The 14,171-nt window shown below is 42.1% G+C and overlaps 1 protein-coding gene across 1 annotated transcript in view; it reads left to right on the top strand.

Annotated features, from left to right (window-relative positions):
- Positions 1-14,171, top strand: part of KDM4C (lysine demethylase 4C) — a 324,567-nt gene that overhangs the window by 96,608 nt on the left and 213,788 nt on the right. The window contains exon 8 of the mRNA XM_044272540.1: positions 11,364-11,501. Within this exon, the coding sequence (XP_044128475.1) occupies positions 11,364-11,501 (138 nt within the window). The remainder of the gene's footprint in view (positions 1-11,363; positions 11,502-14,171) is intronic.

The raw sequence follows: 14,171 nt of genomic DNA, 5'->3' as shown, positions 1-14,171 counted from the left end.
AGAAGGCAGGGATATTTTTTCTTCTGTCCCTTCCTTCTCCATCACTGTATACACAGTGCTCATGAGTGCTGCGCATACAGATCAGGAAGCACTTCAGTCCTGGCAATCATGTATCTTAGAGGCTGTGTTCCTTTTGTAACTGGGGCAAATATCTCTGCTCTAGTTGAAGAAGATATCAGAAAAAAAAAAAAAAAAGTAACGTTAAATGTCCTCCAGTGATCTTGTATGACCTTATGGGGGCACAAACTGTAAAGTAAGGGATAAAGAGAATAATAAAACAATACATGCTACAGCGCATTTAAATTGCTTGGCCCAAAACATTACTTTGTAGTAGAAAGGGGCATCATCACCATATATAGTAACCAACAAATCCATGAAAGGATGGACTTCTTTTGTTCTTTTGTAAGGAATTTAATCATGGAACGCAGCTCCAATCCCTCACTTTCTTTGTAGACCCGCACTGTACTGCACTTGCCATCCTGTCACTTCCAGTGCTTTCCTCAGACTGAACTTCTATTGTGTATGTTGTATGTCCAGACATATCTCAACCTGCTCAGATAAGCTGAGCCCTCTAACACTGACAGAACATGCTGGGGTAGATAACTTATTGAACACTCCTCGTATTTTGTAAAATGCCAGACTCCCACTGCCGTTCTTGCCTTTCAGGATATACAATTTCTTGGTGAAAACTATGGGAGATGGTTTCTGCACAGCTGCCCCATGGTTTTTGGCAGTTAATATACACCAAATTCAGTTGTCGAACTCCATGTGAACATTCTATAAAGCTGCTTTCTTACAGTCAGTGTGTGATCAGTGATTTCAATTGGTGATAGTGAGCAAAAAAAAAAAAGGAGTGGAACCTACAAGGTATAATGAAAAAATGTGGACCCCTAATGTTTGATTTACACCTGTTATTGGCTCACAATCACTGTTGAAAATCACTGACCAAACACCGATATGTGAATGAGACCTAACTTAGTGTGGTTGGGCCCTGGTAACCTATATGTGAATTGCTGCTTCTTACCTACACTTGTATTTGCCACGGTGTATGTTGCAAGTATAGGTGCACCCTGTCAATTGGCAGTAATCTGCTTGTGCTTAGCCTGGCCTTGCTGCACCATGTAGGGGGTTGTTTGGCCTTCTTCTGATCATCATTTCATTGGTAGTCTGCTGTAGTACATAGATCCAAGTGAATAATCTCCGTAAACTACAGTAATGCCTGAATAATGTAGAGAATTCTTAGTATAAATTGTTAATTTTTTTATCTTTATACTCCCTGCCATTCCCTTCTGTGAGACCACAACCGAGCCATGTGATACATAGATGGGACTCCTGATCGTATGCACATAATAGAGGACACCAGGTTTCGTCCTCTCTACCCTTTGCATGGATAGCTTTCAGAAGAGCAGCTGAGGAACCATAGTTCTGATCTCGGAGTTACTGTAGTTTATTGGGATGATCTAAGGTGACAGTCCCTTTTAAAAAAAAAAAACAATCAAGCTATAGATTTAAACTCTTTCCGACATCCACCATACATTTACGGCGGATGTTAGGTCTTTAACGATATTGTTTGCTCTCGAGCGGACCAAGTGCCTTAGCTGTGGGGTGCCTGCTGTTTCACACAACAGATACCCGGGGCTAATCTCTGTGATATGCGATAATGCTGATTGTGCACATTTAACTCCCTCAGATGACTTGGTCAAATGTGGTAAAAAAAAATGTGAAATGCACTTTCTCCAGGGAATCTGTTCCATAGAAGTATCAGGCCAGAGCCTGTCCTAGGATTCTAGGCCTGTTACTGGTACATTTCAAGTCAGGCCTGCAGGTGGGTGCACTGCATTGCAATATACCAATCTTTGTATTTTGTAATGAATAAAACTCCATTACTTTTTACAAAATACAGTCTAGTAATTACATGTTGGTGTCCACTTGAGTGCCTAAAAAAAGTAAAAAAATAAATAAATTAAAAATCTCCACCCCCCCTTTCTTAAAAATTAAAATAAAAAAATAAACATCATAGGCATCACGGCCCCCAAAAACTATACTATTTAAGTATTAAAAAAGTATCCCATACAGTAGGGCTGAAACGATGACTCAATTGAATTTAAAAATCCAGGATTTGTTTGTGTCATGTGACCATGGAGTGCTAGTGAAGCACATGCTATTACTCACCGCTCCGTGGTCACCCGCCGGCCCGTACCGTGCTGCACTCCACTTTGTGCGCGCTGCCATGCCGGTCGGCAGTCTGCTGCCTTTCAGTGTGTCACCGGTGGGGACGGGGAGCCGGGCGGATTGGCACCCGGAGGTGGAGTGGCACTGGTTGGGCCCCATGGGACGGAAGCTCTCCGGATTTCAGCTGACTGAGAAGTTCTTGCTCCTTTTGGTGTTCAGCGGCTTCATCACCTTGTGTTTCGGGGCCATCTTCTTCCTCTCCGACTTCCCCAAGCTGCTGAGTAGAGTGTTCTTCCAGCAGCCCCTGCCGCCTCCTCCGCAGCGCACCCCCTTTGGTCCTGTACTGCAGGATGAAGAGGACGGGGTCTCCTCGCCTGGATCCGGGAGGAACATGAGGGGGCGCTGCAGAAAGCAAAGACCCGCTGAACCGACCGCCTGAGCAGATCAAGGGGGAGATCCACGAGGCATAGGACCGGCTCCGCGTGCACAGCTGCGGGCAGGTTAAATCCCCCGCCTGGCGGGCAAGGAGCCTGCGGATCCTGATGTCAAGCAGAAGCAGGACAAGATCAAGCAGGTGAGTCTGCTTGTACCATGTGCTGGCATTGGAAGATGACAGGTCACACTGGTGCAGAGGAGGGGGCAAGCCTTACAGCCTAGGTGGCACTTTATGTCCTGGCTTTCTGTTGTACATGTGGGATCAGGGCTCAGTGCCAGTTTACAGTTGTATGTGCGATACGCATTTTGCGGACCGCACATCGCCGGCACTCTCCCAGAAAATGCCTTTTCTAATAGGACTTTTTTTTGGGGGAACGAAAGTACGGATCCACAAAGGCAGCCCCATTTTGCGGACGTGTGAATGGACCCTTATTGTGGTAGCTGGCATCTACCAGGCATGATGCTGCTCCACAGCTAATGCCTTAGTGTCATGGTATAAGAAGGATTAGCTCTCTATATCTGTCTATCCGTCATATCAGTAATATCTAAGGACATGGCAATAAAGTGTCTTCTTTAATGTGGTGGTCTTCATTTCAATGCCAAGGGCAACCTCCTCGGTCAGTGTCCATATGCCAGGCCATCAAACATTACATATGTAATCCATTTGACCCCTAAGACGCTATGAAGTTTTGGGTAGAGATGAAGTTGTTCCTCTTGATTGTCTTGCATGTTAAGTTCTGGAACCGTTCATGAAATGCTGACATGTTTGAAAGGGTTTCTTGAAGGCTCCAACATATCTCTACGTTTTCACATTTCCTTAGTGGCACTAAAGGGGGCAGCTGGTGGCACTAAAGGGGGCAGGTGATAGCACAGGGGGGCTGAGTTTTTATAAAGAATTTTTTTTTTGTTATTAGAGTACTCGATTAATCGATAGAATACTCTATTACAAAAATAGTCGATAGCTGCAGCCGTACCGTACAGTGAATGGTGTAATGGAAAAAAAAAATATTTATATGGCAGATTTGCCGTTTTTTTTAATCACTTCCCAATTTTTTTTTTTATATCTTATCAATTTATCAATAAAACTGCAGATTGTCCTGCAAAAAAATTAGCCCTCACACAGTTCCGTAGACATAACTATAAAAAAAGTTATGGGGGTAGAATGTGGCAATAAAATAACTTTTCCCAGGTTCCCACTACCTCATATGCAGTATTAAATGTAGCCATATGGGTACTTTCACACTAGCACACTATGGTATTCACCCTGTCTGATCCGTCCTGCCGCTATTTCGCTATGCCGCCGGACTGCCGCTCTGTCCTCATTGACTATAATGGGGACGGGGGCGGAGCTCCGGCGCAGCACGGCAGTGCACGGTGATAGGCCACCGGACTAAAAATTCGGACATGCAGTACTTTTAGTCCGGTGGCCTCTCTCTGTGCACTGCTGTGCTGCACTGGAGCTCCGCCCCCCGTCCCCATTATAGTCAATGGGGACGGAGCAGCAGTCCGGCGCATGGCGAAATAGCGGCAGGACGGATCCGTCCTGCCGCTAGTGTGAGAGTACCCTTAGAAAGTCAAGCAACCCCTCATACGTCTATGTGAACTGAAAAATAAAAATGGCTGTGTCAGCAAGCAGTGAAAAACTAAAATGCAATAACAGAAAATGACTGTCACAAAGGGGTTAAAGGGAACTAGTCACACTGAATATGGTTTCCTTGCTGAAGGCAGCATGTTATAGAGCAAGAGGAGCTGAACACAATGATGTGTAGTTTTATGGGAAAAGATTCAGTAAAAAATTGTATTTTCCTCATTTAAATTCCTGCTCATTCTGGGCTTTAAGTCCAGGAGGCGGTCCTATCAGTGACTGACAGCCTTCCCTCTACGACTGTGTATATAGAGATAGCTGTCAGTCACTGACTGAAGTCAAGGAGACGGTCCTATCAGTGACTGACAGCCTTCCCTCTACGACTGTGTATATAGAGATAGCTGTCAGTCACTGACTGAAGACAAGGAGACGGTCCTATCAGTGACTGACAGCCTTCCCTCTATGACTGTGTATATAGAGATAGCTGTCAGTCACTGACTGAAGTCAAGGAGACGGTCCTATCAGTGACTGACAGCCTTCCCTCTACGACTGTGTATATAGAGATAGCTGTCAGTCACTGACTGAAGTCAAGGAGACGGTCCTATCAGTGACTGACAGCCTTCCCTCTACGACTGTGTATATAGAGATAGCTGTCAGTCACTGACTGAAGTCAAGGAGACGGTCCTATCAGTGACTGACAGCCTTCCCTCTACGACTGTGTATACAGAGATAGCTGTCAGTCACTGATAGGACCGACTCCTTGACTTCAGAATTAGCAGGAACTTTAATGAATGAAATTTGAACGGCACTAAATCTTTTCCCATAAAACTATATATTAATCTGCGCAGCCCCTCTATAACATTCTGCCACCAGCTCAGAAACAGGTTCCCTTCAATCTTGCTATTTCAGTGAGATATTTGTCAGGTGTTTGAACAGTTATCCATTGTCCAGAGACTAAAGTACCCTTACACATTAGTCTAAAATTGATCAAAATGGAAGATTTCAACCAAAGTGAATGTTTGCCTGTTGAAATTTAACAGTGAATGACCGTTTGAGCCAACCAACAAGAGACCATTATCCTCTGAAAGTAAGTCGGACAAGTAATATTGTTATCCGACAGTCGGGTGAATGATCTTTCATTCAGTGATATATTGTTCTTGAATGGAAGATCTCTCTTTGAACGATCATTTCCTTTGAACATGTATGGCCAATTTGAACAACTGTTACGGCCAGTATGAAATGGATGTTCACCAGATGTTTGTTCAACCAGCAACCAACTTCTATCTAAGTCTACTTTCACACTGGCGTTTTGGTTTCCGTTTGTGAGATCCGTTCAGGGCTCTCACCAGCGGCCCAAAACGGATCCGTCCTGATACACAATGTAAGTCAATGGGGACGAATCCATTTTTCACTGACACAATCTGGCACGATAGAAAATGGATACGTCCTCCATTGACTTTCAATGGTGTTCATGACGGATCCGTCTTGGCTATGTTACAGATAATACAAACAGATCCGTTCAGAACGGATGCAGACGTTTGTATTATCTGAACGGAAGCGTCTGTGCAGATCCATGACTGATCCTTTACATTCTGTGATTGACAGATGGAGGCAAATGCTTTATACTTATAAAAAAATACTTGCTAGTATTATATGTTTTTCTTATGATAAACTTTACATTTCCTATTAAGCTCAGCAGACTGATTTGAAAGGATTTGGTACCAGAAGTGTTATTTATAAAATTTCGGATCTTGAAAGCACACATTTTTTTTGTGCTGCTAGTGTGGGTGGTGGCACAGACCTGCAGATGACTATCCCACTTTGACTCTCCATGAAAGACCGTTATTCACTGCAGGGGTCTTTGTCTAACAACATCACATCAGCATTCCTGCTCAATAGGAAAGTAGTGAGTGTTTGGTTTTCAAAGAATCCATCCTACCTGGATTGGCGTCCTTGACATTCTTCATTGTGCTTAGATTGTTAGCATGGTAATTGGCTCAGTGTGTTTTTAATCAGTATGGAATGGTGTCATTTTAACCCATTGTTTGTGAAAGTATCCCTGAACTGCTTTTTACACAAAAGTGCTTTCTTACAATTTAAAAAACGAAGGTTTGTCATGCTCATATATGAAAAGGCTGTCCCCTCAAATATGAGAAATTCTGGGAGCTGTGGCGTTTGTGCGATTGAATAATATTATGGGGTAAAGGTGCAGCTGATAGCGGAATGGGGAGGGGGGGGGGAGTTATGGGTTCAGGAAAGGGTATTACATGTAATTAGAACATGTATGTAAATTTATATGTTACACTGATTATGTTGAGACTTACTTATTGATGTAAACTTTAATGTTTTTATTATTATTATTTTTTTTGTAATACATACTTTTGAAAACTAAGGCTATTTTCACACTTGCGGCAGTGTGATCCGGTGGGCAGTTCCGTCGTCAGAACTGCCTGCCGGATCCGCCGATCTCCATGTGACTGAAAGCATTTGTGAGACTCATCTGGATGCGGATCCATCTCACAAATGCATTGCAAGAACAGATCAGTCTCTCCGCTCGTATCTTTTTTCATATTTTGATATTCGGTATTTTGAATGCCGGATCCGGCACTAATAAATTCCTATGGAGAAAAATGCCGGATCCAGCATTCAGCATGTCTTCAGTTTTTTTTTTCCGCCGGAGATAATGCCGTAGCATGCTGCGGTATTATCTCCGTCCTGAACAGTCAAAATGACCTGAACTGAAGACATCCTGATGCATCCTGAACGGATTACTCTCCATTCAGAAGGCATGGGGATGAAACTGATCAGTTCTTTTCCGGTATAGAGCCCCTGTGACGGAACTCTGTGCCGGAAAAGAAAAACGCTAGTGTAAAAGTAACCTAATAAAAATGATCTGAGTCAAAAAACAAACTAGAAACTAAAGTTTGTCAAAATCAAGGTACGACTAAGATTTCTGTAGCACATTTTAAGGTAGCATGATGTAGTTATGCCATTTTCTAAATGAATGGCAGCTGATGCTGCCACCCTGCCTGTTGTTTTAAAATATCGCTCCTGCGCCACGCTGTGCCCCCTGTAGTTTTCCAGCTCAGTATGTTAATACTGAGCATCGCTAGAGGGAGGAGGAGACGCCAGGGTTTCTCAATGGGCAGCTTCTTCTCCCTGGCTGTGCTGCGATCCAATCACAGAGGAGAACGTCAGAGGAGAGCCAGGGAGAAAAAAAAACTCACCTTCTCCCTGGCTGTGACGCTCTCCGCTGTGATTGGATCACGGCACAGCCAGGGAGAAAGGAGACGCTCATTGAGAAACCCTGGCGTCTCCTCCTCCCTGTACCGATGCTAAGTATTAACATACTGAGTGGGAAAACTACAGGGGGGCGCAGGAGCGATATTTTTAAAAAACAGGCAGGATGGCAGCATCAGCGGGGAGTACCCAGCAAGTAAATGTATTTCTCTAGAATAAATTAAAACCATGAAAGGTCCTCTTTAAGAGCTCTATTTTTTTGTCAGAGACCTCGATGTTTGGAGGCTCCTACATCCTGATGACCAGGACTTCACACATTATTCCCACTCGCATGATTCCTGGTCACTGGGATGATTACTGGGTGGCGGATTCCTTGCTGGTTCCCAGGGTGTGGGAGGTCCGGATTGAGAACATGGTCATCTCCGACCACTCGCCAATGTGCCTGACTTCTTCTGAAAGATTTGCGAAGGTCTCTGATGTTCTCAGGAGGTTTCCTTGTTTATTTTAATGAAGGATAAATCTTTTGTTACTTTAAGGGGTTGGTGGCTAGACTATAGTGTCACCAATCAAGGGCATGTATCTATGGTAATCCTATGCTGTTCTGAAAGGTGACAAAGGCGGTTTTGCAGGGCTGCATTACAACATATATGGCATCACTTAAACGAGCAACCAAAGCCCAATATGTGGCAGCAAATAAGGCGGTGCAGTTTTCTTACTGAAACTTCCTTTGAAATCCAGTAGTGCAAACTAAAGTGTCATGGAACCAGGCCAAACAAGCTTTTGATTTGTGCGTGTATAGGCAGGTGATTTTATATAAGTCCCAATGGGAAGTGGAACTACATAGGTTTTATAATAAATCAGGCCTCTTGTTAGCCAATCTGGCTACAGGACGCTGTCCCCTCTATTTTTACTAACAGCTTCTGAAGGCAAATGACGCTCTTGTGCCGGACCCCAAAGAGATAAACGCTACTCGCCAATTTATTTGAGCGCTGGAGGGAAGAGAGGGCAGAGGGGACAGACTTCCTGGAAGGGCTCGACCTACCCACTTTAGATTAGGAACAATTAATCTCCCTCAATGAACCCATCAGAGCAGAGGAGATCCAGAGGACTATTGCCCAAATTCCTGCCTGATGTAAATCCCTGGGCCCTGATGAATATTCTGGTGACTTTTATAAGGCTTTACATCTGCAGATATCACCAGTTTTTACATTTTTGTTTAATGCAATCTGCTCCGTGAGAGGGACAATGCAAGGTTGTCCCCCCGTCTCCTCTCTCATGTAACCTTGCAGTGGAGCCTCTGTCCTGTTCTTTTGACAAATTTGAGGATTTTTTTGGGCATCATGGTGGGTGGGTCTAGATTGAAGGTGGCCCTTTTTGTGGTTGATGTTTTGCTTTTTATGGACAATCCTGGGAGAGATCCGCAGATGGTTTTGCATCATATTTAGTACTTTGGTGATTTATCGTGTTTCCAGATCATTGTAGCCAAATGTGAGCTTCTCCAACTGGGGTAGGAGATACTGGGTGCTTGCTAGTTAGTACATTTAGGATTCCAGTGGCCTAATATTTTATTCCCTGTTTAGGGATAAGAAATAGGCCACACTTCTGATTCTTTGTATAGGTTTAACTATACACCTTTGTTACTTATGGTGGCTTGGAAGCTGCGGAAGTGGCATCAATTGTCTTTGTCGCTCTAAGGGAGAATACATTGTGTTGAAATGATGAGTTTCTCCAGACTACTGTATCTACTCCAAACCTTGCCCCTCCTGATTAAGCATGTGGATGTCTGTAGATCATATACCACCATAAGCCACTTTATATGGAATGGTAGGCACCCATCTCCCAGACATTCAGAGGTATAATTTGTCTTGTTTATTAAGGCACATTATCGACTGGATCCGTAAATCTAGCTATCACTCTGATTATGACTTGGAGGAGAGTTTCTTTTCCTTTTGGGACCTGTATACATTACTTCATACTAGAATGAGAGCTCTGCCCCTTAAATTTTGACCTTCAATGCTTTTTCACCACATGTGGGCTACCTGGAAGGCTCTACGGCAAGTGTTTTGTGTGTCGTAGCTGGTCTTTTGGTACCTCTCATTTGACCATGAAAGGACTAAGCAACTCTTTACAGAGTGGACTGATAAAAAGGTTCTTACTGCCCAGCATATGTTGCATACTTTGGAACCCAGGTGGCTAAGTTTCCAGGAGGTAATAGACAAATATAGCCTGAGCTGTTTTCAGAATGTTTAATATTCTCAAGTTTCTGAATGACTGCCTTGCTGATCTTTCTAAGGAGGTGGTTCAGAATAAACTGGACAAAATAATCATGCGGGGATCAGGACCTCAGTCGGTGTCCTTTTTGTATTACCAGGTTAGAGAAGTGTTGGAGAGAGATGGGTCACTTACTCAGTGCTTTAAACCATGGGTTAACCTCTTGGGAAATCAGCATGCGGGGAACAAGAAGGGGTGGATGGCGGTAGGAGGTAGGTTCTCAACCAGACATGGTGTGACACACAATTCAGGATCATGCACAGTGCTATTTATGATTTTAATTACTACCTGCTCCTAGTAGACCAGAGAGGGTTAACCAGTTTGACATTTCCTACATCCTACACATATTTGTTCCACGGACTCGGGACTTCTGCATGCTCCCAGAAATTAAGGACATAAATTGGGTAAATGATCAAAGATATCTGGGGTATTAACATTCCGTTCCACCCTATGCACCCTTATTTGTTTCATTTCTGGGAGGTGGTAGGGAAAGATGGAAAAATGTTTGCAAGTTCTTTTCCACTTCATTTGCTTGGTAACCAATCATTGCTTGTTGCAACGATGGTTGCAGTCTACTTTACCATCTACAGATGTGGTCCTGGACCAGTTGAATGGTCTAATGATCTTGCAGAGGGAGATGGAACTGCACAAGGAGAAATTGGCTCCCAGATTCTTTAGTAAATACCGTCAATTCATTGTTACGTTTCTGACCGACGCACCAATAGCGGAGCTGCTAAAACTGTTCACTTTAATAGAGTAATATTTGATGTTTTTCCTGCTTGTAGTCATTGTTATGTATTTTTCCTCCAAGAAAAATGCCTTTTGCTGTCTTCTCGCCGTGTGACTTTTAGTGCTGAACATATCTCTGTATGTTTATCAGGACCCTTTTTTTTTTTTTTAGTTATGTTTGATTTTGTTTTGTGTTGTACACTTTATTGTACACTGTATTGTTTTTTGGGTTTTTTTTATGAAAAAAAAAATGAATAAAGATTATAAAAAAAAAATCCAGTGAAGAGTTATGACCTTTAATTATATAATTTGTCTCCACCTGGTGTCCAATGTGTGTAGTAATGTGCATGTCCATGTACAGAACTGAGTGCTGGTCACCCATGCTCATTTACTTTCCTCACAGCCAGGTCTTCTGTTTTCATTGCAGGGCAGCTAATATAAATGGCTTTCTTCCCTGTGCTCATTATAGAGGAGATGATAAAAATGGTTCTATTCCCTGCAGAAAGCTATTTTTATTAGCTTCTCTTCAATCAAGAGAGCATCATTATGCAGAGACCTTGTTGTGGGGAGAGGTATATGGCTATAATGGTAGGACAACCCCTTCATGATTTTATAAAGTTTTATGCCTCGCATCATACCTTACATAGAATTTTTTCAGGATTCAATTATGTTATCTTGGCAACAAAGGGGTGACTTGAAGTCTGGTCTAGGCAGTCATAGGGAGAGTGTTTGCTCATCAAAACAGATTATTTTTGTCTGGATCTGTTTTACTCTCATGCAGTGTTAGCACCGTGATGTTTCTTATTTCTAAGCAGGTCTGATTTCCTGCATTCTCTCTTTTCCTGCTTTGATGTCTCTGTTAGACGTTACTCTTTTTTCCTTTTTTTTTTCCCTTTCACAACTCATGTAGCTTTTTGATTTTCTCCTGCAGGTTACACAAGAAGCTGGTGAATTTATGATCACTTTCCCATACGGGTATCATGCCGGGTTCAATCATGGCTTCAACTGTGCCGAATCAACAAATTTTGCTACAGTCAGATGGATTGATTACGGAAAAATAGCCAAACTGGTGAGTGGATGATTTGCCTCAGAAAAAGGTTTGTTGTCCTGCTGTGCTGCAAGAAACCTGCATTGTAAAATTACAAGTTTACAACCTCCGTCTATCAGGCCGTTAGTGTTTTTTCAGCTTCTACTGATTGCGGGTTGCTGGACTAATAATATATTATTTTTGAAACTAGTCTTGCTCCTTGTCATACCTGTGAAGATTGACGGCCATGCAAGGCGATCTTAGGACATCGGGTACTTTTAAGTTAACATCTATTTTGTTATGCTGAAAATGAGTCATGCTCTGCTCTGATTTTGATTAATTTTCATGTTGCTATCTTGGTTTTGTTACCGCTTGCTACATATTAAACTTAGACTGTTAAGTGTATTTCTTGGCCTGGATATACAGGTTTTCAAATAAGCACTAGAAAAGCCTAATATATGGACCAAATGCATCAGCAGGTACTCCCTATCGACCCCTTGAAAATTGGTAATTGTGTGTTCACTTGGAAGTATTCCTGAACAACGTCAAACAAAAAAAAATATTTTTTGAGGCATTGCCTATTACAGTCTAGTCTGTATGAACAAAACTAGAGAACTGTTTTATCGTTCAATTGACTTTTACTTTTCTGTTACAAATTCCTTATGTTCTGTGACTGTGAAAAGTCATGTTCTCAAATATTCAAGAAAATTTACTGGGTTGGAATATACCATTTGGCTCTGTGCATTGCTTTCGACCGAGGCATGTGTAGATTTCATGACCTGCTCGGACACGTCTCTCTGTAGGCATACGTTAGCTGTACGGGCCCATTGTAAAAAAAAAATACATATATCGCACAGTAAGTATGTGTGTGTGTGAGATATATATGTATGTATATATTTACACATACACTGCTCAGCATAAATAAGTACACCCCAACAGTTCACTTTTATTTCCTTTTAGAATCAACATTTTCTATGGGATACCATACTACAAAATACTCCCACAATTGTGGGCCATTGAGTGCAAGCAAGACTTGTTAATTTGCGCACACACAAAAAAGTAATTTTCCTAACCAATTAATTCAAGACCCCAGGTTCAACCCCAGGTGAGTCTAATTCTTCATTAAACTGGTGTGCAGCAGACAGTTGACTATAAAAGGGCGTTACTTAACAAAGAGAACCCCTTCCCATTTCATGTTGTCAGCAATGGCACCACATAGAAGTGTCACAAGACCTAAGAGTAATTTCTTTACACCAGAAAGTCGAAGACTACAAGAAGATCAGTAAATCTTTACTTAGCCATCATAATACAGTAGCAAAAGTGATACAAAGATTTAAAGAAGACTGAACTGCAACCATCTCAAATAGACGTCCAGGCCGTCAACGGAAGTTAACACCTAAACATGAGCATCTCCGGATGAGAAGAGTTGAAGGAAATGGCCATGCAAGTACATGACAGCGAGCTAAAGAAGTAGAAAGCCAAACTATATGGTGTACAATATGGTGTACACCGCAGAGGAATGGCATGCATAGGGGATCTTCCACAAAGGAAGCTTCTCCTAAAGCCCATGCACAAAAAAGCCTGCATGCAATTTGCCAGGGTCCATGGTGAAAAAGATGAAACCTTCTGGGGCTTTGTACTTTGGAGTGGTGGGACCAAGATAAATGTTTTTGGAAGTAATAGCTTCAAAACGATATGGCTTCGTAAAGGTTTACAAAGAAAAATGCATGTTACCTACAGTGAAACATGGTGGTGGTAGTGTCCTTATGTGGAGCTACATGAGTGCTGCTGATGTCGACGAGGTGCATTTCATTGCTGGTATCGTGAATTCACAGATCTACTACTCTATATTGCAAGAGAAGATGCAATATAGATAAGCAATCTATTATTTTTTATTTATTTTTTTAATCTGTACACTGCCTGTCCTAAAGAGGGTCCAAACCTGGATTTAACTAAGCAAATAGGTGAGAGCATCCAATTAGATAATTATTGCATGGGTGATTATATTTCAGCTGGAAGCCACCCTAGCTTCTCATATCCTGTGGTTGTGGAAAAGATGTTAATCTCTTTCAGAAGGGTCACATTTTTGGCATTCATCAAGCAAAGGAAAACATCTAAGGATGTTTGCTGAAACTTCTAAAATCGCATTAAGAACTGTCCAACGCATTATTAAAAAGTGGAAGGACTGTGTGGAAACATCATCTTCGAAGAAAGAATGTGATCGGAAAAAAATCTTGAATGATTGTGATTAGGGATGAGCGAATCGACTATGGATGAAACATCCGAAGTCGATTTGCATAAAACTTTGTTTCAATACAGTACGGAGCGAGCGTTCTGTACAGTATTAGAATGTATTGGCCCTGATGAGCAGAAGTTATTACTTCGAAGTCTCGTGAGACTTAGCGTAATCAGTTCATAAATTGATTTCTACTGTAAAAAAAACAAAAAACATTTCCCGAACTCTGGTTCGGTTCCAATTTGTACCTTGGAATCGAACCTGAGTTCGGGAAATAGTTTATTTTACTGTAGAAATACGCAAAGTAATAACTTCGGCTCATAGGAGCCAATACAGTCTAATACTGTACAGAACGTTCGCTCTGTACAGTATTGAAACAAAGTTTTATGCGAATCGACTTCAGATGTTTCATCTGAAGTCGATTCGCTCATCCCCAATTGTGATCGGCTTTTGGCTTTTTCACTTTTGGTGAAATC

This window comes from Bufo gargarizans, chromosome 1, assembly GCF_014858855.1.
Source record: "Bufo gargarizans isolate SCDJY-AF-19 chromosome 1, ASM1485885v1, whole genome shotgun sequence".
Lineage (NCBI taxonomy): Eukaryota > Metazoa > Chordata > Amphibia > Anura > Bufonidae > Bufo > Bufo gargarizans.
The sequence above is the reverse complement of the archived record's forward strand: the minus strand, read 5'-3'. Positions and strand labels throughout refer to the sequence as shown.